Genomic DNA, 27,530 nt, shown 5'->3' with positions numbered 1-27,530 from the left:
AAATCCACTCCATCTCTTGCCTTTTGGCATTTAACAAATCTTAAATTGATATTAAGGTTCATTTTGTTGCCTGACTCACTAATGAATGAAAAGATTAAATGTGGATTTGGCTTTATTAACTAATAATGAGAACAGACTGTGTGCTGCATCAAGTATGAATGGATCAAGTATGTATAATAAGATGTAATCTTTTCTTCCTCCCTCCTCTTTTTGCCCTTCACTTTGCCCTCATTCAAAATACTTCTCAGATAATATGCTTTCGTATGTTGTTCAGCCATCACATGTGCAAGACTGACCGGGGACTTGCTCTATTTTAGTTTGACATAAACACACGCTCCTTTCCCCTTGTGAATGATGATACATTTTTTTAAAGGGCCGACAGATGTCACGTTGCAGCTTTTGATCCTGTGAAAGTGAGTCACCTGTTGACTTGTCCTTCTTTTTGCTCATTGATGCATCATTACCTTGAACAGCTCTTCCCTGCGTGCCCACTCTTATTTCCACTACCAAACAGACGTGAGGCCTCGAAATGCCTTGTAGCAATGGGTGATTTTCAACCAAAACTGCAAAAATATTTCTTTCTCCGTCTTTTTTACTCATATGTGCAGCTTCTTCGGTTCACTGTTCACAAGTCACATCAGCCAGTGAACCAAAAATAACTCATTTTAGATGAAATAGATTAAACCTTTCAGGTTAACTGAATGTTTGTCATAAAACACTAAAGCAAACCTGCTGATGAGCAGTTCAAACGTACAGGTAACTGGATCATATCAAATAGGCTGTATTGAGTGAGGGTAAGAAAGGGGATGCGATCAGTGGTCTGCGGTGTTGAAGTTGCATGCATCTTAACCTCCTCCTCCAGTGGTTGGCCAGCGTGTGCTGGAACCGCTTCACGGTGCTACTGCCTTTTACTCTTATTATTAAAGGATTAAAGAGGATGAATCTTACAGCCACAAGAAATCCTCGCTTGGCAAGCGTAAGCACAGGCATTGACCACGGCAATTCTTCATGTGAGGACAAATGGAGAAGCAGAGTTTTTCAGCTAAATCTACAAAGGAAAAGGAAATACCCCTTTTTCTTCCCATGAGGCGCCAAGGGGTGAGGTGGCCTGCTGAGGTCTCTGTCTGCCTCTAACAAAGCCAGCTTGTGCTGCTCCACTGGGGATGTCAGGCACCTCTGTCCGACCCTCCTGTCGTCCCTGCCTAGCTCATCATGCACTTACGTAATGCTTCATTTAAGAAAATAAATCTCACTGGGCCTATGGGTGAGTCCTCTGGGTGTGTTTATGTATAGTGTGTGTGTGTGTACATGTGTGTGTGTGCATGTGCCTTCGGTATTTAGCCAGGGGAAACTTTGGGGTTTGGGAGGGATTGTTTGACTCAAGACCACTCAGCCACAATGTGCCTTCTAGTCTGTTGTCTCTGTGCAGAATCAATGACTTCATAGGGAAAGAAATATCTGACACGTCCACATCTACATGACCTTTTCTTGACTAGCGTGTTCCTTTTGGCCCTTCACAGAAATTCGGGTCTGTGGATCCTGCTCCGGTAGTTTCCCAGAGAGAAAAAAAAACAACTCACACTGACTCTTAGACAGCTGCTGGTTGGCATTGATGTATTTGTAGTTCAGAAATGTGATTGCAGAGACTTGATCTGTCAAAAGAATAAGACTTGATTAAGGTAGGCTTTTTTTTATTTTTTATCTCCAGGCGAAAAACAATGTTTCTTATGTGCACCGTCTTAGCATGCACCCGAGCCCTTGTGATTGGGATCCAATCGCCTTCAGTTTGACAATGGTCAGCAGCTAAATAATTGTCACAGAATGATCCAATAACTGTTAATTCTCCTCTTCTGCCACATTACCTCTTGTTCGGTTGGTACCCACCTTCCATGGGACTGTCTCCTAGTGACAACATGCAGATACAGGCCTTAGTGTACCGGTGGTGCTTCTCTCTTCTTAATTAAAACCCACGTAGCAGTGTGCCGTGCTCCACAAGGAGACACACACACACACACGCACACACGCATACACACACACAGTGAATCCCAGGGGTCGGAGGGAATTAGTAGCACACGGCACAGTCATTGCAACTGCTCCTTCCCCTTTTACATTCTCATACAACCTCTCCCCTTGCGTGGCTTCTCTCTTTACTTCTCCTTTGGTCGCCCCCCTTTTCCCCTCCGTCGTTCTGAACCACGCTGCCCTCCTCTCCTCCTCCCTCTCCCTCTGTCGCTGTAAGCACAGAAGCCCCGTGGTCTCATTAAGCTGTCACTGATCCCTCCCGCCGTGGCCTGGGCCCGTCGGATCATTAGTCAGCTCTGTCTGAGACACCCGGCCCGACCAGAATAGATCAGCCCAGGAACCCGCAGACCTCTAATATTCTCTAAATGTCTTGAAAGCAACGGAGTCAGCGCACGGGGGCCTGAACAAACGACCGGTTGGTTGAGCCACAGCACGTTAAACCAGTGTGAAATATTCATGCGTTCACACGAGGGGCCGTGTAATTGGTTGTCTCACGAGTGGGTTGATTGTGTGCGGTGTGTTTGGATCAGTATTTCTACTATGTTTTTATGTCCTCATTATTTTCTATCATCTAAATGTCACACACGTCATGTATCTCATTGGAAGGCTGTACAATCGAATGAGACAGTGAGTCCATTGTTAATGGGAACATTTATATCTGTAATTGTACTGGATGTTCTTCCGATATCATATATATATATATATATATATATATATATATATATATATATATATTCAGCTGTTGGAAATTAAAGGTCAGGGCTGCATTATAGGGGAAAATCAATTATACTGCGCGCTATTAATGTCATTACATGACATAATGTTTATTTTATAATTTTTCAGGATATCACATATTTGTGCCACAGCACAAATAAAAGCAAGTATTGAATTTGGTAAAACCCTAATCCTACCCTAATAGCACACATCTCATTTCATCTATTCATTTTGTTTTGTAGAACAAAATGTAGTGTGAATGCGTTCTGTAAGGGTTCAACAAAGCGAAAGGATCGCAAATATTTAGTACATTATTATAAGCAAATGGTTGATAATCATTGTAGTAATTATGGTGGTTTGAAGCTAAAGCCCTGAGAAATTTGGTTTCCTTCAATCGTCCTCTGGACGTCCCTACATCAAACTGACAAGAAATTCAACAAAGCATACAAAGAATACTGAAGAATACAGAGTTTCTCCCCCAACGATGGCACACTAATCACCACTTCTATCTAATAACTATTGGTTCTTTCAGTAGATAATTTGTGATATCAGATCTGCAACAGACACTTGATGCAGGAGGATTAAAAGTGGAGTAAAAGCTTTGAATTTGATTTGCACAGCTGCAACTCAGAGGTCCATATTTTCTAAAACCCACACATCTTATATCATCAGTGATATGTCCTTCTGTCCAATCATGGGAATGTGGTACGTACGGTATGGATAAGCCATACGGGGATGTTCCCACATCCCTAACACCTAGTGGATTAGCAGCCCACTGACAGGCCAGCTGTTGATCTTTTGGCCTCCTGCTAATGCCGCATACCTCTTTTGATGATCTGAGAGCCGTCCCTCAACAAGGACCAGGGGCCTTCAGTTGGACGGAGCGGGTCGGATGTGCAAACTGGGCCGCGGCGTCCTGGAGGAAAGCTGCGTGTTCAGCACTTAAGCAGAGACCGAGAGCAGCTGCGTTGCTTGTGTAATTGCAGAGTGGTGAATAATGGGGACACACGTTTGCGTCCACACACACATACGCACACAAAAACACACACGCAGTGGTGCAGCCGTAATAGTCTGCTGTTTGGACGCTGGACAGAAGCATCGGGGGCCAACCTGGTGTCTCTGCCAGCTACAGGGAATCTGACGTAACACACACACACACACACACGCACGCGCGCACGCTTTTGTGGCACAGACACAAAGACACGGCCTGAATGTCACAGAGTTTAGGACGCATCTGTTTACTTCTTCTGTGGTGGCACACACACCTTGAACTGAAATGTGAATTATTCTCACATTATGTGTATGAAAATATGAAACATTAATACAAGCCTCTGGGGTTTCCAATGGCAGCAGGGAGCATTTGAGCGGGCGTTGCTAGGAGACGGGGTGAGCGACTAGCTGGGGCACATGGTGGCCCTGTGTGGCCTGCTAACGTTGATCGAGCCCACCAGCGTTGGTTCTGAAGTGTTAACGTGTTCAGGACATCTGTCTCTGGACCGCATTCAACGTTGGTTCTGGTTCATGTTCCACTCAGCACGGCCACCAGTATCTTACTTTGCGGCGTTGTCGTTGTTGTTGTTCTGTTCTGTAAAAAACACACTGACTTAATTGGCAGCACCCACACGCTCAGTGTTGTGCTCTTTATTTTATTCCCTTTGCAGTCAAGGGGAATAAATCTTTAAAAATCCCACTAATATAATATTGTAATTAATAACATTAATGACTACAAAGTCAGCCATGGAGTACAGTACTTTTCTCATCGCGTTTCAGTGTAAAAAGGTTTTTCATTTACTACGTTATTGCTTTAAGTGACCTTTAACTTGATTACTATCAACTGGATCACCACAAAAGGAATACGCGCTATCTCTTCCATCATTCATTTTAAACGGTTGTAATAAGCATAATACAGCATGGTTCAACACATCATACGGTAATGTAGATTAAAAAGACAGGACAAAATGCTCCGTGGAGATGGCCCGAACGTCAGAAAACTAATTCAAAGTAAAAGGGCTTCACTTTTCTGTCCAAAAGCAAGACAAGGGCATTTTATCGTAATAATATATGATATACTGTATGCTTCATTCATCTCTCTCACTGTATGCACTCCGTGGGGCTGCATCTGCATCCTGTAGTAAGATCCTGGGTTTGTTTTCTTGTTGACGTTACACTTGCCGTGTAAAGCTGTGCTCATCAATATTGAAGATGGAGGATTCATCGCCGAGGTGATTATCATTAAATCCTGTCCTAATTTCAAGGATGTTTATAGTATCAGGAGCTTAGTGGCGCTTTCAGTGCTGTAGGGGTTCGCTGCTTTTTTTCAAGAGTCCGGACAGAGTGTATAATGTTGATCTGAGCTCTGGTCAAGTTGCAACAGGTCACATGACTTTAAGGGGAAGAGCATGACATATTTGGCCTTGTTGTTATAGTTTCCTGTTCACTTTGTGGAAGATAAATAGTACTATGGGTTACAGCTATTATCTTGCAAGTCTACTTGTTTTCAGAGTTTCGATTGTGCATTTGCTAAATATAGTTTCAGTGTGTGTGTGTGTGTGTGTGTGTGTGTGTGTGTGTGTGTGTGTGTGTGTGTGTGTGTGTGTGTGTGTGTGTGTGTGTGAGCGAGATAGATGGCCACCTGGGGCCTGTCCTCCTTGGTTTCCTTGGTGTTGTCGCAGTGATTAACGCGTAGGTATGTTAACAGCCAGTCGTCCGGTTTTCTCAAAAAACACACCGAGAGAACTGGAGGCAAAATGAGGACTGCTGCAAAGCATTGTGGGTACTAAAATGCGTGTGATGGATGACCTGCAAAGTTCTGTTGTTTTCCCCGTTTCTAAAACTTCTATCACAGTGTGGTAATACTCTGCATGCAACCTTTTAAAACTGCCCCCATGTGAAAATGCTATTTTGTAAGTTCAATAAAACAACATGTGTAATTATTCACTGGTGAAGTTATCCCGAGGTGTCAGCAAGTGACAATGGTTTACGGCTATTATGCAATTAGTCCCTGCATGCCGGCTTCATAGCTCGTTATTTTAAGCTCTACCTGCTTCGCTTAAGGTTGTCTTCTTTTTGTTCATCTCGCTGCACATTGTGGTGTTTCTGGTACATCAACTCACCACCCAAATTTGGCAAATTGTTGAGTTGTTAAATGAACGTGTTGGTAGTCTGTGATGAGTGAACCATCGCTGAGACACACGAGCGTCTCAAATGGTTTTACACACATCCATTTATGAAAACTTCACTGAGAGCAACATTCTGTTCCCCCCCCCCCCCCGGAACGACCAGAGTCTATTCATACGGTCGCCGAGCAGCTCCAGCAGGTCGGGGTTAAGGGGGTAAGGGCCTGGCTCGAAGGCACCATGTGAGGCTGCTCTTCAGCTTTCCCCATCCCTTCACACTCATTCTGCCGCTCCAGATGGATTCGAGGGACGAACTCCTCTGGCGACCAAATGCAATATGATTCTTGTCGGTCGTGAGCAAAGGGAGGGGTCAGCTGAGGTCGGGAAATCAGATTAAAATAAAGTTGCACATCAGTATAATTTGATTTACACAATGTTTCATTGATAAGCAAGCACAAAAATCAGAGCCCTTCCCTATTTCACAATCAAATAGGATAACAGTATGTCCCCCCCGCTCAGTTCTCCCAAAGCGTAGTTTTTTAACCTCCAGCTCTGATACCAGAGGACCACTTAATATGCGTTTAAATGCAGTCATGCTTTTTGCTCCATTTCTGAGCCTGAGCACAGCGGCGAGCCTGGATCCGCATCCCACTAAGTGGGATCCTCCACCACCTCTCGACGGAGTCAACTATCCTCCGTACAGCCCGGCCTCTCTGGCAGCCATTGAGCTCACTTATCGCGGAGCAGAGATGAAGCTGTTTTGCCACCGTTGTCTCCTAATGGAGCTTTGAAAACCCGCAGCCGCACACGCCTCCGGTCGGGTGGCGGAGCGCGCGGGAAGTGAGGGTACTTTGGCGGCTTGAAAGCCCCCGCTTGGCCTCTTGTGTGTGAACGCGGCAACAAAGGCTTTAGCTGCAGCACGTGTCCAAGAGCCCCCACACACACACACACACACATTGACGCGCAACGCACATAATGAAAGCGGGGGCCTCGTGTCCCGGTCAGTCTAATTAAACGCTGTGTTTGATGATGAAAGTTGGGCTTTGATGAAAGGCCGTGTGGTGTTCTGTGTGAATGCATCTGAACACAGGATCGCTCCTCTGCTATTAACCAGAGTGCGGGTCACCTGCGTGTGTTTGTGGGTGTGTCAGAGGTGGAAAGGAGCTACATTTATCCCGAAAAACACTATTGCAGTGGTGCTGGAAACAAACGGATTGTTGGGTCTCCTGTGTTGCTGTTTTCTAGAAAAACGCTGGTGCAAACGGCTCCTCGCTGCGAGCCTTTGTGTCCGCAACAATACGCACGGCGTCACACTGCTGCGTCTTGTTTGGGTCAAAAACGTGACAAAGCAATCCATCGACCTTTTGCACCTGCAGTTGGCTTAAATTATAATTGATTTACATATAATTGACATATTCTTTCTTTTTTTTTGACCTTGCTATTTCGTAAATGCAGTCTCTACCATAATAACTCCTGAGGTACAATAAAGGAGTGGATTTTGCAGTAAGTAAGTACTACTTAAGTAGGATTCTAAGTACAGAACATGTTTTTATTAATTAAGGGATCTTCTCTGGGATAGTAAAGCTTGATTGTAACCGTTGGATACGGTCTGATGAAGCCTCGTCTCAGCTAACCGGTACACATCTCCATAATCAACTCCACATCTCATCATCAAAAATCACTGTATCCCTTAATCCAGTGGGCTCACTCTGAGATCGCTGACATTGCTCTCTCCACCATTTCCCACTAATGAGCTCATACATATCCTGTCTGTGTGTGTGTGTGTGTGTGTGTGTGTGTGTGTGTGTGTGTGTGTGCATATATGCATGCATGTGAGTGCCGGGTTTGATATCCTAATGCCTCTTCATGTTTAATTCTCTAAGTAAGACTATGCGGCGTACAACCAGAGAACACACACAACGAACGGCAGACACACATACGGACACGCATGTTAACATCTGTGTTGGCAGCCTGATTTACAGGCCGTAGATCAGTCGCGTTCGTAATGAGGCCTCATTGAGAACGTCTGAACACGGTGGCTCATAAAATCCTGACAGGCTGCTGCAGGTAGAGAGAAAGATGATGTCATTCCACTAATTAAATCAATGATGGATAGTCAATAAAGGGGCCAGTTTCTGCCTTTACAGCCAGAGTTGTGAAGACACAGACGAACCTAAATGCAACACAACCATCCTGGTTGTCATTTAATCTGCTCTGGGGTGTGAAATACGAGAGGAGATGATATCTAGCGAGTCAACGTGCTGAATTTGATCCTTTCTTTGTCTTCTGACAAGTGTTTTTCTGCTAGTCTTGCCCCCACATTCATTGTGTATGTGTCTGTTTTCTGCTATTGATGAATCTCATGTCAGATCATCCGCCCACTGCCCTCTGTCTTCTTTTCTATTGCACTGAGTCACAGCTCCTTTATTGTTTATCAGCGGCAGAAGACGGATTAGTTCCAACAAGCGACAAGATCGATCTCGTGAATCTTTCCACACTGGGACGAGGACGGCTGTCAGGGACGGCATGTGAGCGGTGTGTCTCTTTAAGGGTGAAAAACATTTTTATTATTTTAATTGCCATACTGGCGATGATTTGTTTTTGCTGGAAAAAGGCCAAAAGCATAAAATTAATGCTTTTAGCTTCAAAAGTATGAAGTATAAAAGTATTTATCAGATACTAATGTTGGAGAAAAAACAGCCATTTTACACAAGAATAATACACATTCATTTAAGTTAAGGGAAAAAATATCACTTTCATAAAAGCATTTGTGTTAACGACCGTCCTCCTGCTGTGGACTGAAGTGGCCTTTGCACTGTTGACTTCAAATATTTTCTTTGTAAAAATAAGGAGCATTTCAGAATCTTTTATATCACACCTTACAAATAGCTTCCGAAAGGGCTCCGAGGTCTTATGAAAGGACATTTTGAAAAAAAAGAAATGGAATAGAAGATACAAAGTGTTCATTAGGAGGCGTTTTCTTTCCTTGAAGCTGCGGGTTTCAGAGGAGAACTTCACATCTAGTGCAAATATCTTATATTATTAACACTTGAATCCTTACAGGTTACATATCTGTAAAACCGTTGGTGGGTGATATTATCCCACTAATACGCAGTGGGCTACACAACATGGAAGAAAAACAATCCGGGCTCGTTTGCTCCGTGAGAAATGTTAATGCATGAGTAGGTGGGCGCCATCTTTGAATCCGGTATCCGGTTCTTTTAATCCGTCTAAGGTTAATAATTGTAGGCCATTGTGTGTGACTGATTCGCAAAGTTGCTGGTTTCCACTAAATTTAAAAAACGGTAGATATCAGTTTTTTTTTTTTATCTCTACTGGCGTTTATTTAAGTTTCCTTTCCATCATAAGAGCATCACACAGGCGAAGCTGTGCCTCCCAACTCGGTGTATCGGACTCCACATCGTGGACGCAAGCCTTTTTCATTGAGGCGCAACAGGACTGACTGACGGGTTTGATGCCACCCACCTGCACACCTACACACACACAAACACACACACACACGCACACACAATGACGAGCCTTGTCTCGTCTGACATCCATCCACCATGTTCTTTCTCATCTTTCCTTCTGTTTCTTACTCTTCGGTTCTGGCCATCAATCCTTGAGGGTGCCTTGATCTCTATTTTCACACCTTCATTTTCATCTGCTTACAAACACAACTGAAATCTCACACTGCTTTTCTCTGGCTCGTACCGAAACACACACACACACACACACACACACACTCTCGGGCACTGTTAGGCAGTGTTCGACCTTCACCACGCTCGGTCCCACTGTTGCCCGTCCAGGCGTGGCTGTAGGCAGCGTGTGCTTGGACCACAACACGAGTTGCTGTGGAGTCGCACACAGTCACACTGGTGCAGGGGGAGAATCACTGAGGGTCCTCTTGGCGGTTAACGTCCACGCTCGGTCTTCTCTTCCAGTCAGGCAGCTGAGCTTCAGCCCTAAGGAAAGGCAGCGTTTCTCCATTATGTGATACAGTGTTCATTTCTCCATTTGTTTTCATCTCCTAGTTGTAGTTAGTATTTATTTTGTTAAGAACGTGCGCACACTTTATTGCATTAAGTAACGGAGGCACTGACTCTCTACTGGAGTTCTTCCACCTCTCCATTGATTGCTTTTTCTCCGCTGACTTTCAATCCATCATTTAAATTTCCTAGGCCATTATCACCATAGCAACAGTAGTTGCTCACTCCCCCCACCCACTAGCCCCTCAATACAGACATACATTATGATGCAGTATTTTAGGGTTTTAGGGTTCTCAGGGTTTGTTGATGTTTTAAAAAAGATTGTTTTCCTCACAGGCACCACGACTGGGGACCATTTGTCATTATCCAGTTTGTGTAAAGAATTACATTAGGGATGAATTCATCTGCCTTTTTCCAGTCCTAATACGAGAGCAAAATATGTGCTTTGGGTATCAGCCGATACAGATAACGAATAAGTACACTGTGTGTACACGTAACCTTCCAGGTGTACAGAAAAACTCCATGCTATGCTATTATGCCAAAGGCGCAAGTTACTGTTGATGCTTAGCGATGCTCAACTACCACATCAAATCAGACAAGGAAGAAGAACACAGACCCCAAAATGTCTTTGCGTGTGGAGCATCGTGTGCACAAACCCGCGCCGTCTTTGTAGCCATCAACACAATTAGTATGAAGCGGACGTGAAGGCAGATCTGCAGCTCGTTGAGTCCATTAACCCCAAAAATCTCCGTCAATGCCCGACTATAATCAGCGAGACCTCAGGTCGGCTCACCCTCACTTCCTCCTTCTCGTAGACTCAACAACGTGTGGCGTTCTGGACCCTTGAAGTGAGAACTGAGCGGTGTTATCGGGCCCAAAGGTTCCAAAGGGCCCCTGAACCAAGGCCTCTGTGTGAGGGACCGTTCAATATTTCACTGTCAAAGGGCCACTCTACATAATGAGACCACGCACACATGGAAGAATCAAAGCAACGATCAGATTTCTTCTCTGCTGGAGGAAATCAAACTGTGTATTTGCTTGATTTCAACGTAGCAGCGTGGGCCACGGGGAAATCTGCCAAGAGTGCTGCCTCTTCAACTGTTTGCACATTTAAATGTTATGCATAATGTTTTTCGGTTTGATACGCAATCAAAACAAAGTGGACAAATGTCCATTGAATTTAAATACCGTAGCACTATAGAGGAGCACTTATATATGTGTTCTTGAGAGAGCCTTGCAAACAAAACAGGAAACTGTATTGTTATTCAGGAAGTTATCTTTTTTTGTTGTCTTAGTATATAATAATATCTTTGGGCTTTGAGAGCTCAAGAGATCATTTTAGGTCATTTTTTTTCAACCAACACAAGGCTCTGAGATGGCCTAAAGGGTGGAATAAATGCATGCACACACACACACACACACACACAAAGCCATGCAGACGCCCAAGGTGCTGAGCAAATTGTGACTTCACACCCGGCCCCTTCCTGCGATTGGCTACACTGAGTCAAAGTCTCAAGATGACTGTGGGTGGAAATCCTGCTATTTCCATTTCACCCATGGATCCCGAGAGGAGGGGAGCACGGACAAAGACACAATGACACGGAGTGAAAATGAAGAAAACATATAAAGGGAGGAGAGAAGCTGGGCACAATACACATCCAAAGTTCACTGTCCAGAGACGTGGAGGGGGTAGGGGGGGGGGGGGGGGGGGAGAAAGATAGCTGATCAGGGACATCCCCAGAGTCCCTCGTCCTTTTTGTTTACTCAGCAAGTCTCTTTCAAAATGAATTTTAAACTTCCCACGCATGAAAAGTTGAAAAGAATGCCGTCAGGAGGCTGAAACGCTCTGGGAGGGAAACCCAGGAGAGGGAGAGACGACGGAGCCATCTGTTCCGTTTTTTTTTCTTCTTTTTTTTTCAGGAAAATCCTCCAGGAAAGGCCATAGGAAAGGAGCAAAAATGGGCGAGCGGACTGCTATGTTAATTTGTCTTGTCAGGGCCCCTCAGACCACCGACTCGATTGACAGGCAATCACATCGCGAACCACCCGACCACTCCCCTCCTCTCTCGCACACCTCCCCTCTACGTCTCTCTCTCCGTCTTCCTCTTCAGGTTGTTTGCTTGCCAAAAAGTGGCTCACATTTCATTGTGACGGAGGAGAGCGGTGTTGCTACCAGCCTCATCTGTCAGGCTTCCATCACGGTTTGTTTGTGTTTCGTCGATTGTAGATATTAGCTGACCTTCGTTATCCCAACATTAAGAGATGATAGGAATCGATTTCCATCAAATGAAAGCAGAGTCAGATCTGTTGAAGAGCACATGACACTTTTTTATAATCCCATCTGGTTTATATTTCTTGGAATCCTATCAGAGCATTAATCCCCGATTTCGCATTTAATCAGCCTCAGGGCCAGATGTTTAGCCCAAGATACTGAGTTACACTGCCCTCGGCGCTGTACGATCACTATTTGTGACGCTTAACACTCAAAAGGGAAAGTCTCGTACACTGATGACATCGTGGATTTGAGGCATCATTCAGCTAAGACTCAACAACCGTAATTAAAGAGAAATGATGTCGTGTAATGAGGCCAAACAATCCACAAGCAATCGTTTGGATAATTTGCAATAATCTATTCCATTAATTTCTGATGGAGACATTAAGCAGTAGACTGATGAGATGTTTTTTTCTTTACACATGTTGCTATTTCCAGATCCGTCTTTTTTAAATATATTACAGAAGGATCCTTCTAAGCTACTGAGTGTTTATTTGGGAGCCTTGTGGCCTCAAGGAGAATGTGTAGTTTGTCTTTTTGTTGTTAGTGTGCCAGGTGTGTTCAAGAAAAAATTGAGTTTACCAGTGGGGCGAATGAAGCTTGATACAGATACGACTACACCAAATCACGACAAAAATTCAGTCTCAATCTAGAGTCCGATTCTTTGGCTTATGACCAAAAACCTGAAAAAGTACAGAGATTCCCTCAGCCTCTTATTGATCGCCCCCTGGTGGCTGGCTGCATTAAAGGTGATAAATCTCGATATGACCTTATACTGTACTGTACTGTGTTCTGTACAAAAGGAAGGGACACTGGGCCATCAAAAACGGTCAAGTACCAATAAAATACATTGTCATTTGAGGTCGCATGGTCAGGTGTTCTTTTTTTGAACGGGAATTGGTTTTGAAAAAAAACTGCTGCCATTACCAAAGCGATGAGACGTAATGATTGACAGCTGCTCTGAGTGAAGTAGGCGTGGGGCCGGAAGCTTGGGGAGTTCCACGAGAAAGGAGATGTCACTTGCGTTTTCCAATACTCGGATGGGTCAACCAATGGGAGTAGTCCTTTCGGGCTCTGATGGTTCCCCTCTAAAAAATAAAAATATATATACGGTTTTCCTTTCTTAATTGTTTGCCCAGGACCCCAGAAGCAAGCACAAGTTCAAGATCCACACATACGGCAGCCCCACCTTCTGTGACCACTGCGGTTCGCTGCTGTACGGGCTCATCCACCAGGGGATGAAATGTGACAGTGAGTACACGCCCTGCCTACGTGCATGTGTGTGTGTGTGTGTGTGTGTGTGTGTGTGTGTGCACCTGTGTCGAGGACGCTGCGCTGGTCGGCCCTAATGAGAGCAGATGGGAATAGACCGGTAACAAACCACTCTCAGCCACATCTGCAGCCCAGGCAGAATTCACTGCCCCGCCCTGCAGAGACCTCTCTGCGCTCCCATTCTTTTTCGCCCACGAGTCCTCTTTCTTTGACCCCCACCCTAAACTACAACCCCCCCCCCCCCTTACTTCTTCTCTTTCATTTCCCGAAACTTTACTTTTCTCTGTTGTCTTTGCTACATTGTGTTTTTTTATTATTATTTCCTTTTGCATTTATTCCCTCCAACTTCTGTATCCCTCACTTTACCTCCTCGGTCCCGTCCTGACGCCACGCTATCTCCATCCATCACCCTCCCTCTCCCCTCCTCTTGCTCGGCCCATCCATCTGTGGGTCTCTGGCGGCGGCCTCGTTGCAGATGGTAAAAAGGGAGCACAACCGAGGGAAATTCGTGCAGGGAGGCCATCGCAATTAGGAGCCGCGTCCCCTCTCTCGTCTCTCCTTGTCTCCTCCCGACATGTCAGCCTGACAGGCCTGGCTGGTGGTGAGAGAGGAAAGGGGGAGAGGAAAAATGGGCAGTTGGATGGAATGGGACAAAAAAGGACAGGGAAGGGAAGGGGGGGGGGGGAGGAGAGTAAAGAAGGACGGTGAGAAGAGGAGCACTAATGGTTGCTCGCTTTCCTCTGGTACCTCATCTGTTCTGCTTTGTAAAAGTTTGTGTGTGTGTGTGTGTGTGTGTGTTTGTTAGTGTAGCTAGTCCACGAAGTGGTAATGATCTCATCAGCTCACAGCAATTATATCATTTCGAAGTTAATGTGGTGATTACTTATTGATGGCTCCTTCGAGGAAAAGCAGTGGCTCTTTTAAGCTCTGCTTTCAATCCTTTCAAAAGGACACATTTTTTTCACTGAAACATCTCCAAATGAAAATCTTTGTCCACATCTGGCCTGGGTCCTTTTGTGTATCTGTTTGTGGGTCCAAAAGGAGAACAATTAGTGGTGCTCTTTTTTTTTTTACTCGTGCGTCGTAAACCTCAGATGTATCCCAGTGTAGGAGAGTAGGTCTTCAAATGCTGCAGTGCAGAAACAGAGGTGAGCACACACCTGTTTTCAAAGTGACTGACTCACGATGAATAACAAATCAGCTGAAGCAATATGTGGAATTTTTGTTTTTACAGCTGCAAAAACCCACATTTGTTGAGTGTCAGTGTTCCTCCGGGCCGCGGACGACAAGAATAAAGCTGAGATTGATTTTGTTGCGATCGCCATCGTCTGCTCGTGTCACTGTGGCACTGAATCCCTCTGGCTAGACGTTTCGCTCAAGTCTCACTTCCAACTTCAGCAAAACTTTCTCTCCTCCAGTAATTGCTTGTGGATGTATAAAATATTTAAACAAAAGGAAATCCTTCCATCTGCCTATTTCCGGATTGATTGGTCACATGATCACTTGTCAGGTGCTCTACCGTTTGTTCAAAGTAGCTTGATTTTATTTTTTTATTTCATTAAAACAGTACAATTTTGGAATAAACTTAATTTCTTTGTGAACACCTCTTTAGTCCAAGGCCTAAGGTGACATTAGAGTGTGTTTCTATAATGACAGTCTAGATTTATACAGATGAAAGCACAGATTGTCAGATTGGTCATTAGGTAGAGGTTCACTGAGAGCCAAACCACGACTATATGAGCAAATTTGGTTAAATATTCCAACAACATGTTTTCATTAATTCTAGGGATATTTTAGTCATTATGCATTTTGTATAATTCAAGGCAAACCTCCTTGTAAAATCTTTCCCTGTGCTCCCTCTCTGTCTGCTGTCAATGAGGTTTTTGTGAAGTGTTCATCCAACTTTCACAAAGCCCCGACTACTTTTGCCCATTTTTCCGACACATGCTGAGCTTTCTGTTATAATTCAGCATACTGTGCAATCTCACACTCACCTATCCTCCCTTTTATGTACACAATAGACACATGAACTTAACGCACCTTTACATTCTGTCTCTGTTCCAGCCTGCGACATGAACGTGCACAACCAGTGTGTGGTCAACGTGCCGAGCCTGTGCGGGACGGACCACACGGAGCGTCGGGGTCGCATCTTCCTCAAGATTGAGGTCAGCTTGGACCGGCTACACGTCACAGGTCGGTCTCGCCCTTTATCTGCACCCTCTTTAGGGTTGTGCTGTACTTTAGCCGGATCGGTCTAAGAGTGACGTGAGCATGAAGTTCCCTTATGCGTGCGTGCGCGCGTGTGTGTGTGTGTGTGTGTGTGACTCAGAAATATGTATAACTCCGGGCTCCAAATAGCAGGTTAGACTGGGGGACTTGAAGGATGCCAGATGAGCTTTTCACTATCACTTTTTTTTAGCTAATCAGGGCATTCATGTCCAAATCAACTAACACTAATCTCCAACACCACATGAGGAATTACGCCTTCAAGAGTGTTTTCATAACGTTTCATTTCAACTCAATACCACAACAAATGAATGCTAAAATTGAACCGCAATTCAACTGCATCAACATAAAAAAAAGGAAGTCATGGCTGCCCTCATAACCTGCGAGCCCTGTGTGTGTGCACGTGTGTGTGTGTGTGTGTGTGCACGTGTGTGTGTGTGTGTGTGTGTGTGTGTGTGTGTGTATTTTCAACACCTCCAAATGATCCTGTCATTCAACAGCAGCACCTGCAGTGGACAACTCTCCCTTTGGCTGGGAGAGCAATGCCCGCTGGTTCCCTACTCCGTCGCACACACAAACTCACAAACACACAAATACACAAAGCGGGCGAGAGGGTAGTGGACGGGGAATATTCCGAGTGCTGAGGCCAATAAAGTGTTTTTAATTCAGTGGGGATCAAACAGTAATAACCTGCGGTTACAGCAGGGTTAGAATGGCAGATGTGATGGACGCGGCGATTGCTTTCATAAAAATGTGTTTGTGTGTTGATGGTCACCCGGATGGAAATAACTAGGGAAGGAAATGAATCTCATTGTCGGCTCACAGCAGTCCGGCGGTTTTTATATAATGTTATATAAGTTATAATAATGTTATAAACATGCAGTGCGGTGACTCGTGAGGAGTGTCTTGATCCGCTGTCAGTCACATGTCCCGCGTTAATGTCCCTGATGCGATGTGAGGACCACCCGTCGGCGAGAGCAACCAAACGAGGCAGAGTGTGACAGCGGTGGGCTCGTTGACATGGTTACCTCACTCCATTCAGATCAGGCCGAAACGGAACGGGCACGCGTTCACGGGGGAGACGGTTGTTAAGACGTTAAGAACTGGTTTGATCACACTCATTCTGCCCGTAAGTGCACACATTCAAATTTAAAAGGTAGAAAATCCGTCTGCCATAAGGACGGATGATGTGAGACAAAGCTGTGATTGACAGACAAAAGAAGACAAAGAGCAGAACAGCGCACGGGGCCCCCCCCCGTGCGCTGTTCTACTCTTTGTCTTAGACAGCAGAGGAAGTGCACGACTGTTTCTTTTCTCCACTTCTTCGAGCGGTCTGAACGGTGAAGCCTCAGCTGGTTCTCCGGCTCCCACAGACAAGTGGCTGCGCTTTGTGGTTCACCGCACCGATGTGAACTTGATTAAATCTTTCCAACCAAGAGAGCAGACACACATCCCGCTCTCTCTCTCTCTCTCTCTCTCTCTCTCTCTCTCTCTCTCTCTCTCTCTCTCTCTCTCTCTCTCTCTCTGCCATCTTTCCTCCTCTATCTCTCCTATCCGCCCCTCTTCCTGTATTGACATTTCCTGGTATCTTCATTTTACCGTTCCTTGGACCAGGAGCGTGTCTTCCCCCCGGTTTTTTTCACATCTATTTCCCCTCCATACGTACTGCGCTCTGTCCATCCAACATCTGTCCTCTCTTTTTCAGGGAACCGGTCCTCCACCCTCTGGCTCTAATGTTCTTATCTTGCACTACACTCTCGTTCTCTCATCTTCTTCCTCCACTTTGCTTGTTCCTTTCTCTCTTTTTTTCTTATTACCTCATTATCCTTCTCCTTACTCCTCTTCCTCCTTCTTTTGTTTTTTGCAAATGTGGCGTTAACAATCAACAATCTGCGGGCATGAGCAGAGTTTTTTTCTGGAGCTTTAGGAAAGGACAAACACACACATACATACAGACACACACTTGCAGTGCATTTGAGGATTGGGACAAAGGGAGCACACAGCGGTGGACTCAGGGTGAGGTTTCCCATGCTGACATGTTCAGCATCAGGTTCGCAGCACACATGAACAAGAACTTTTTTTCTCCTAAACGGACAGAAAACTGATTACAGCATCAGCCCTGTACACATAAAAGATTATTTTTTCTATATCATATTGGCCTTTCAGTTCAAGAGGTCAAACATAAGGATGACATTTACTGCACATGTCTCTGTATCTGGTTGGAGTCCGGCCGCTGTCTGCGTTGTCTTAAGCACAAATTGTGATTACGTTGCGTTTTAAAACTATTTCATATTTGATACTATAAATATAATTTTAAGCACAGAATGTTTACGTTTTGAATAATTCGAATTCTGTCAAGAACTACAACAGCATCAACAGACCTTTTTATGCCTAAACCCTTCAGATGGTCAACATTTGCCTCAAACAACGGATGTGTTAATATAGAGTTGTTATCCTACACACCTTTCAATTATTCACCCAGAAATGTGCTCAATGAATGTTGAATGAAGGGAGTGTGAGTGGAAATCCGCACAGTACCACAAAGCCCCCACTCATGTCTCTCTCGGTAGTGAAAATGTCCTTCTTAAGCGAGTTGCATTTCCTTCGAAGCGGCCACAACCGCAAATAGAAACCGTAATATCATTTTCCCCATAACTGTGTGTGTGTGTGTGTTGTTGTGTGTGTGGGTGCGCATGTGTGCGTGTGACATCTATGTTCAGATCCCTGACTGTGCACTGCAGGGATCCATCCAGCTCCCGGTGGGCCGTGCATCTCCCCCTCCCCCCCCCCTCCCCCCCACAGATTATCAGGCATTCATTGGTTGAACATGGCATTGTTATGCAACAACACATTTGAATTTCAAAGCCTTTTTTGGGAGATTACTCCGTCGGCCCACTGCGGCGGCCCCGGCACGCACACTCCCCGGGACCCAAATGATATGTCATTTTCAGCTGTGGCATATTTTTTCTTCTTTTATTAAGCAGAAATTCTGTTCAGATAGAGGAGAGGCTGTGAGCATAGATGTGTGTTTCTAAAGAACATTGCGAAAAAACACAACAGGAACATTTTAGCTTTGTTGCCTTCGGTTGTTCCGGGAGCAATAAGTGCTGGGAAATTATACTCAGCACTTTAGTGGAATTATCTGAGGTTTAAGATGGTGACTAGGCCTTTTTTGGAAAATAAAGAACTGAACTTTGTCATTCATTAACTCCAAACAACAAAGGATCCAGGCTCTGAAAGTCTCATCTAAGTGCTAGTGCACTTTCCTTTGGTTTGTTTGTGTTAGTGAAAAGGTAGAACATTTCCCTCCCGTGTCCCTCAGTCTTGCTTCTCATGTTGAATGCGTGATACAAACAGAAGGCTTGTGTGCGTGATATATCTGGTTATTGAGGTTGAGTTAACACGTTTGAAAATGCACACACTAACATGTCATTCTATCACTAGCTACCTCATAAGGAACAAGAGGAGGAAACTGAAGGAAAACAGTTCTCGTTGTATCCAAGCAACCGCAGACAGCAGAGATGGTCCTTGATCACTGCTGCTCATGATGTTTCATTGTGTTGGTTTGTGTGTGTGTGTGTGTGTGCGTGTGTGCGTGCGTGCGTGCGTGCATGAGTGAGTGACCAACACAAGCTGTGTCTGTAACTTTCACCCACACATATGAGGGGCCGTTCAAGACATTATTCATTCTGGTACTCTCACATACATATATTCTCACTCTTATATACATACATTCTCCTTTTACATACATATATTCTCACTCTCATATACATACATTCTCCTTTCACATACATATATTCTCACTCTCATATACATACATTCTCCTTTCACATACATATATTCTCACTCTCACAAACAAATGTATGTATGTGTAAAGAAAATATATGTCTGTAAGAGAAGAATGTATGTGTGTATGAGGAGAATGTATGTGTGTATGAGGAGAATGTATGTGTGTATGAGGAGAATGTATGTGTGTATGAGGAGTATGTATGTGTGTATGAGGAGTATGTATGTGTGTATGAGCGAAAGTATAGTGGAAACGGAAGGCGTATAGTGGAAACGGAAGGCAGAACATTTCTCGCGCTGTGATTGGCTGTCAACCTACCCTGTGATTGGCTGAGAAACTCGAGGCGGGTCATGTTCAGGTCGCGATCAGCATGGACGGAGATGAGACCGCTTTGCAGCAAGCCATTGGAGTTTTGAGAACTATTTTAACATCCTCTCAGAGATGGGGACTCGAGTTTGAGACTCGGACTCGAGTGCGACTCGAGTCGCAGACTCGGTGACTTCCGACTCGACTTGAGACTCGTCCTCGAAAGACTTCAGACTCGACTCGGACTCGAGCTTTGGGACTCGTGAACAATGTTTAATTTTAGGAAACATCTGAGGACCTCGCTATACCGCTCCCTCCGTTACCTGCCTACGTAACACGTACATTGACATATATTGATGGCTGCGCACGCGCGGCCACACACGAGAAAGATGTCGAATACACCGGCCGCTGCTGTGCTATTCGTCGTGATCTTTGGTTACAAAACCTTTCAACAAGACGGCAACAAAAGAACCGCGCAATGTAAAATATGCCGCTGGCGGTCCGCTGATGGTTCGCTGACGTCGGGACGTATGCGCTCCAGCGGCGGACCGTTTACTCTGCGATCTCCTTAAACTGTTTCTGCTCTGCTCACTGAAGAAAAACAATACGTGGACAAGAGCAGCGAGTGTAGTCACCTACTGCTGCTAATACATCCCGTCGGACCAGGATTATTTATTTATATCCGTTAATAAACTTTTCTCCTCTCGTTACCCTGGTAACCGCTGTCATTACAGACGGTTGCGTCGATTCTTACTGTGAAAATCTACGTACTTCCGGTTTAGCGGCTACGCTTCGTATTTTCATTTTATGGGAAAAACCACAAAAAATTAGAGTGATTGGTATCGTTTTTTTACGGTAAAAGGGACGATATAAGAGCCACCAAAAACCAGTTGTCTTGGCTCACCCTGAACCAAAAGGTTTTCTTGCCACTGACGATGTGGAATTTTATGACAAGTAGTGAAATCAGCAACAGCTCTTTACACCTCGGTTGGCCGACGGCGTAGCGCCGCCGTCTTATACAGTGTTGCTGTTTTGCTCGACTGCGGGTTCGAATCCAGGTTGCGGCGATCTTTTAATAAACGTATGTTCTTTTATTTCTTTCTTTATACGTGGCAGTGATGTAGTGCTCACTTATACAATCATAATCGCTGCATTGGATATGGGATGCATTTTGAACATTTTCAGCAATATGTTTGCGAATGTGTGACGGATCAGGTGACCGAGGCCGACAACATCTGCCGCTGTCGGGGCAAAACAAACACGCACGCGTAGCCAAACCAGTAGTTTCAAAAACCACTAGGCACGTAACACCGGTTTGGTCTGGTTGTCTCGTTTCACTTTCTGCCGTGCTGTGAACAACGTTAGGTGCAGATGAGCATGCCCTTTGTTGCTCAATAGAAGAAATTGTGTCAGAGGATGTTAAAATAGTTCTCAAAACTCCAATGGCTTGCTGCAAAGCGGTCATATCTCCGTCCATGCTGATCGCGACCTGAACATGACCCGCCTCGAGTTTCTCAGCCAATCACAGGGTAGGTTGACAGCCAATCACAGCGCGAGAAATGTTCTGCCTTCCGTTTCCACTATACGCCTTCCGTTTCCACTATACTTTCGCTCATACACACATACATTCTCCTCATACACACATACATACTCCTCATACACACATACATTCTCCTCATACACACATACATTCTCCTCATACACACATACATTCTCCTCATACACACATACATTCTTCTCTTACAGACATATATTTTCTTTACACATACATACATTTGTTTGTGAGAGTGAGAATATATGTATGTGAAAGGAGAATGTATGTATATGAGAGTGAGAATATATGTATGTGAAAGGAGAATGTATGTATATGAGAGTGAGAATATATGTATGTGAGAGTGAGAATATATGTATATGAGAGTGAGAATATATGTATGTGAGAGTGAGAATATATGTATATGAGAGTGAGAATATATGTATGTGAGAGTGAGAATATATGTATGTGAGAGTACCAGAATGAATAATGTCTTGAACGGCCCCTCATACACACACACTATCTACTGTCGTCTGTTTATCCGCGTGCGTGTCCGCCTCATTAGTGTGTTTACGGGCGTGTTGAAGAAGCCTCGGCATTGTTTGCCCGCCAGCGTTGCCGTGGAGATGACGGATGCCTTTTTACGCTGCCACAGCCAGTGTAGGGGAGGACGTGCATAAGGACCTGGGATGTTGAGATTTTCCTTCTGCTCCTCTTACTTAATCTTTCTGAATGTGTGCGTGTGTGCGTGCATACGTGTGTGGGTGTGAAGGCTTGTGGGCGAGCAACAGATTACAGAGAGAGAGGGATTACTGTGGCAAAGATGTTGTATTGGAAAAGGAGTTAACAATGAGGTTGAAGCAACACATTGATGAACATGGTGAAATTGGGATTGGGAGACCTACACTGACCTTTACGGCACGACAAAGGATCACAACATGTAAAGATGACAAGAAATATGGGTTTTTCAAAGTTAAATGATTGGTTTTTGGAGGCGTTTCACATTTCGTTTTTTGGGGAATTTTAAGCATCATGTTAGAACTTTTGTATTTCTTCTCTCCTTGCGAACAATATTTAAAGCTTGTTTGTTGCTATTTATTCATTTTAGTACATTGGGTGAGAAATAGATATTTTCACTAAAATGTAGTAATTAATCAATTAATTCACTATTCTTGATTTAGAGAGTCTTTGTTAGAGTTTCTTTTCAAAAGAAAATTAAACCGTTTTCTTACTAATTCCACTACACCCAGCAATGAACAGCTAAATATCTAAACACGGAGTTAAATGAGCTGCAAATTACACAGTTTACAGTGTTTAATGTGTTTGCCTTGTTTTCAACCCGTTCAAATGTATGTTTTGTTGCAAAAATGACTGGTGTTTAAGAGAAGAATGTTTTGTTTTGTGTGAAAGTTCACACCGGCTCCCTGAAACATTCATATCACAGCGTTTTCTTTTTCCTTGTCCTCTCCCTTTGTGTGCGACTGCATTAAACTATGCACAGTGGGACCGTTGGAGCTGTTAAACGCGCTATAGAGAATTTATTATGATCTGGTTTCTGCTTTGTTAGCTTTGTTCTGTTGTCAAACTTAAGAAAGCTTTTTTCCGTTAGGTTTCTGTCTTCTATTTTTTTTGACAGCCGTTGCTTAAATAATAAAAATGAAGTTGTGCGTTCGTGTGATGTTGTTAAGTGGGGCAGTGCGGGAGTCGGCCCATTGGCCACTTACAGTAGATGCTGTCGCCATGGTGAAAATGGCACGCTCATGCCAGCCCGTCCCCCTCCCCCCCCCCCCCCCTCCCCGTTGCTATGTAACCACACTCCTTTTTTTTTCATTTGTCAGTCATCACACAGGGAATCTTCCAACTCGTCCCTCACATTATCGGCCCACTTATTGCGCGACCATTAGAGAGAGAGGGCACCGCGAGGGGAGAAGAGTGCGGTCTAATTACCACCTGTCTCATTTTGCTTGTTTCACAACAGCAGCTTTGACAGGCTTTTACTGCGAGTATTATTTTACAGTCCACACTGTGACTGACTATCAGAAGTGTGGACACGAGTCACGTGACTATACTTGATACATTCCTGAGGCTCAATTACTAAAGGTGCGCCTCAAATAATTTAGGTTTCCCTTGTCTTCCTAAATCATAATTAAGGCAATTGATTCCAAGCAAGTAGACCTGCAATTCACCCGACTTTGAACCAATCCGACAAGACACACAAGCAATCAAAATTCCACAAAAAGATCCATGACAATCACGGGGCATGAGCCCAATTTGGAATTAAACTTGAATGACTTACTTAGAACATGTGGATCATGATCCATCTCTTTCATAAATGCATCAAAAACGTTGTGATCTGTAACGTGCAAAGACCTTTCTGTTTGCTGACAGGCCTCGGCGTGACTTGCCGTGACTCATTTCATGGTCTCCGCGTGAACTCATTAGGTCACACACACACACAAATAAACACACAGATGCCCTGTCTTCTCCTCCGTCTTCTAGTGGGCGAAGCCAGGAACCTGATTCCTATGGATCCCAATGGTCTATCAGACCCTTATGTTAAACTGAAGCTCATCCCCGACCCAAAGAATGAGACCAAACAGAAGACCAGAACCATCCGTTCGTCTCTCAACCCCTGCTGGAACGAGTCCTTCAGCTTGTGAGTTAACGATAACTTTACCATATAGAAGGCTCCAAAGTAACAGATCTGAAGCAGACGTTTTTTTTTTTTTTTTTTCTCCTGTGTGACTGTGTGTTATAATTCAGTAAGCTAAAAGCATCTGATAAGGACCGCCGTCTGTCCATTGAGGTGTGGGACTGGGACCGGACCACCCGCAACGACTTCATGGGCTCCATGTCCTTCGGGGTGTCCGAGCTCATCAAAGCTCCCAACTGTGGATGGTAGGTTGTCTTCTTCCTGTTGCTTTTACCAGGGTGAACGCTTCAGTTCTCACAACCAGTGTGCTGAAACTGATGACAGTGGATGTTGCTCTGTTTGGTTTTTCTAACCTTTATTTATTCAGTTATTGAGTACATTTAAATATTTTTATATCGAGCATGCTGAAGAATAGATTAGTCAAAGACTAGTAGGAGAAATATACAAAAAGGGAGTGAGAAATCATTCAAAGCAGATTATGAGAAAGCACGTCGCATGACAGGTAAGATTGGAGTTGATTTCTGGTTTCACAACAGACACAAACAGTGGTCCCCTGCTGTGAGAACTGTGGTGTTCGACCTTTCCAGCAGACCTGAGCCGCAGAGAGCGACGGCTCGCTTACACAAAGAGGCCAGAGGAAAGACGGTGGGCGTATTGAGGATAATGAATGAATAGCAAACACCGGTTCAATAAATTTGTTGCATCGTAAAACCTTCGGTCCAAACCCAGTCCTGTCTGTGTGAGCAATTCTTATCATGTTGGTAAAGGTGTCTCTTCACATTTATGTAAAGGTCGAACACAGCTAACAAATAGACTTGTAATATAAATATATATATAGTCAGAAACAGCAATGACACAACCCTGCAGTCTGCCGCAGTGTTAATGTGATTCCACACTGGCCAACAACCGACGTCACCGCTTCACAGCAGGACACCCGGAGGGAAAAAAAAAAAAGCACCTGTCGGCATCATTTCCTCGACTCTCCGTCTCTGTCCGCCTGCTCCGCCTCATGGTGATGAACGCGCTTCGTTAGCATAAACCCACCCGGATCGACCTGCTGCTCCTACGTGCGCAGTAACACAGCTTCAGGAGATACCTGTGCAAACAGATGTAGCCCCACTGCCGTGTGCTGTTGGTCTGTTGTAGGTTCCAGGCCATTAGACAGGTGGCCGGAGGATGTGTCCTTTTAGGGGTTGAGTCTAGTTAGCTCCGCTGAGCGAGAGCAGACCTGCAAACACTCCACAAGAGGGGAAGCAGATGATTTAAGTGGAGCGGCCATGTTAAGTGGAGCGATGCGTGATATACTCAATGCAAAGTAAAATATCGAAAAACTTCCCTCCATCGTTTCTGTGGCTTCCTTCAGGTACAAGTTGCTGAACCAGGAGGAAGGAGAGTACTACAACGTTCCCATCCCTGAGATGGACGACGTCAACCTGGAGCTCAGACAGAAGTTTGAGGTGAGGTCAACTGAAATCACAACATTCAATAAAACCATAAAACTTTTTTTTTTTGGCACGCTCACCTCATCCTTTCTGTCACCATGGTAACCTGGTGCTGGTCTTCACTTGTGCTTTTCACCCTGCGTGTCAGAGAGGGAGATCCATTTCTACATGAATTAACAAAGGAAATGGTCCTTGTTTGGGGGGAAACTTCCTTGAATGCGTTTACTGTGCAGCCTTACATTCATTTAGGAAAGCAAACAACTTAGTGAGAGTATTATGTAAGGGATTATAATTCATAATACAGTTGAAACATTAGCTACTTTGTTTACACTGGGCCATGACCGAGATTGAGATGTAATAAAGAAGGTTGAGTCTAAAAGAAGCTGTTTAAAATAACTCTTAATTAACTTTTAATTAAAGCACCTTGAGAGTGTTTTCTTGCTTTCTAATATGTCATCTTTTTATTATTTATTTCAGCTGCTTAGTAATTTTTTCCTACCACACCACTCCATCATTACTTTATTATCACTATAAAATGTCATCATTCTTAACTTGTTTACAGCAATAAGTGTATTCTTCGTTTATGTAAGTGTGTACTCTGCTCATGATAATGTGAAGAATGAATGTAATTGACTTTTTTTTTAATCAGTTTAATCAGATTTTACTTAGCTTGAAAAACAACCTTCAAAATACCTTTGAAAGGATCGACAGTATTATAGGGGCGACTGTGGTTAAGTCAAGCTGAATCATGTTAAACCACTGGCATGGTGTTATCATCTAACCACATCTAAGGAACTCCTCAGTGCAGCTGACTCTTGCCCTCTAGTGGCCGGCCTGTTTACTGCGCTGAAGTTTCTGTTACAGCGATGCAATAAAACAACTGTGCTTTAAATAAAACTCACAACCTCCTCAGGAGCTGGCTTATATAAAAAATCATTTCATTTCTAATCAAAGTGCAAAGATTGGTTTCATCTCAGCGAGGGCAGCTTTGTGAAAGTGCGACTGTGTGTGCGCGTACAGGTGTTTTAATAGTGAAAAGGTAAATGTCATCTCCCTGCAGCAGTCCTCAAGGCGCCGAGTCTCCTTGTTTTTAATTTTCCCCTCCTCTCCGCAATGTGCATCGCTGACCTTGACATTCCTCCGAGGCGATAGCGTCTTCGCGCGACGGCGCGGTTGCCGTGGAAACTGGGGGCAAGATACAGACACGCAGCCAGATGTGGCAGGAAAAAAAGGGCTGCACTTTGTTTTCCGGCGATGGCTGTGTTCGTTTTATCCCTGATGGATGAATAATTTTTAACAGATCAAAAACAATGGCTCGTCAAATCTGCCCGCGTTTATATTGTGTCACTTTCTTTTCCCGGCACACGCGTACACACGCTAACCTCTGACTGCACTAACGAGTGAGTTTCTTCTTTCTTCTAGGCCTGTCAGTTAAATATCCACTATCTAAAGGTAGCTCTTCTGCCTGCTCCGTCTCTATTTCTCATCACGCTCACTCTACTTAACGTGTTAGGATTGTTTGTGGATCTCTGCTGGACTTCCACAAATCAATCTGATTTACTAACCAATGCTCTCAATGGCATAGAGTTGAAGCAGATTGCTGTTTTATACACATTTCTCTAACACCTCACAAGTGTACATACTAACCTTTCTCCTCTTTTCCATCTCACGCTTAATAACACGTGTGAACATTCAGTTGAAAGGTGGCTGATTGAACACATAATAAAGGATTCAGTCAAACATGGAGAGGACTTTCGAGCACCTCCTGCGTAGGTCAGCATCAGTGACCTGTGCAAAAGTTGCTTTTCAGAAAAAAAAGAGCAAGCAGAGAGAAAGAGAAAGCAGATTCTTCCAGCTCAAAAAAAATAATTCTGGTTTGACCATTAATATCTGAAGAATTTTGTGATATACAGTATACGACAGCTTTTACATACACGCTTCCTTCACTACACACACCATTGTTTTTAGTCAATTTGACCACCACTCTGGCCTCTCTCTCAGTGCCATCATCTTTACCACACCGTGCTGTCATTGGCCAAGAGAGCTCCGCACCCGCTGCTCATTGGCTGAGAGTCTGGTCCACAGTCCCCCCTCTACTAGTCTGCCTTTGGTCTGGACTATAGAAGGCAGGAAGCATGGCTGGACACTTCCGCACTGTATTTGTCTGAATGAATGCGCACACAGGCAGGTTCTTGCTGTT

At 44.4% G+C, this 27,530-nt stretch overlaps 1 protein-coding gene across 2 annotated transcripts in view; it reads left to right on the top strand.

The window, feature by feature from the left end:
- The window catches only part of prkcab (protein kinase C, alpha, b), a 75,526-nt gene that overhangs the window by 38,100 nt on the left and 9,896 nt on the right, over nt 1–27,530 (top strand). Inside the window, exons 4-9 of one of the 2 annotated variants that reach the window (XM_037476034.2) lie at nt 13,253–13,364; nt 15,450–15,578; nt 23,735–23,891; nt 23,999–24,133; nt 25,252–25,345; nt 26,753–26,782. In XM_037476034.2, coding sequence (XP_037331931.1) covers nt 13,253–13,364; nt 15,450–15,578; nt 23,735–23,891; nt 23,999–24,133; nt 25,252–25,345; nt 26,753–26,782 — 657 coding nt within the window. The remainder of the gene's footprint in view (nt 1–13,252; nt 13,365–15,449; nt 15,579–23,734; nt 23,892–23,998; nt 24,134–25,251; nt 25,346–26,752; nt 26,783–27,530) is intronic. The other variant, XM_037476035.2, reaches the window with a different exon arrangement.

This window comes from Pungitius pungitius, chromosome 12 (assembly GCF_949316345.1).
Source record: "Pungitius pungitius chromosome 12, fPunPun2.1, whole genome shotgun sequence".
Taxonomy (NCBI): domain Eukaryota; kingdom Metazoa; phylum Chordata; class Actinopteri; order Perciformes; family Gasterosteidae; genus Pungitius; species Pungitius pungitius.
This window is presented reverse-complemented; position numbering and strand designations above follow the sequence as displayed.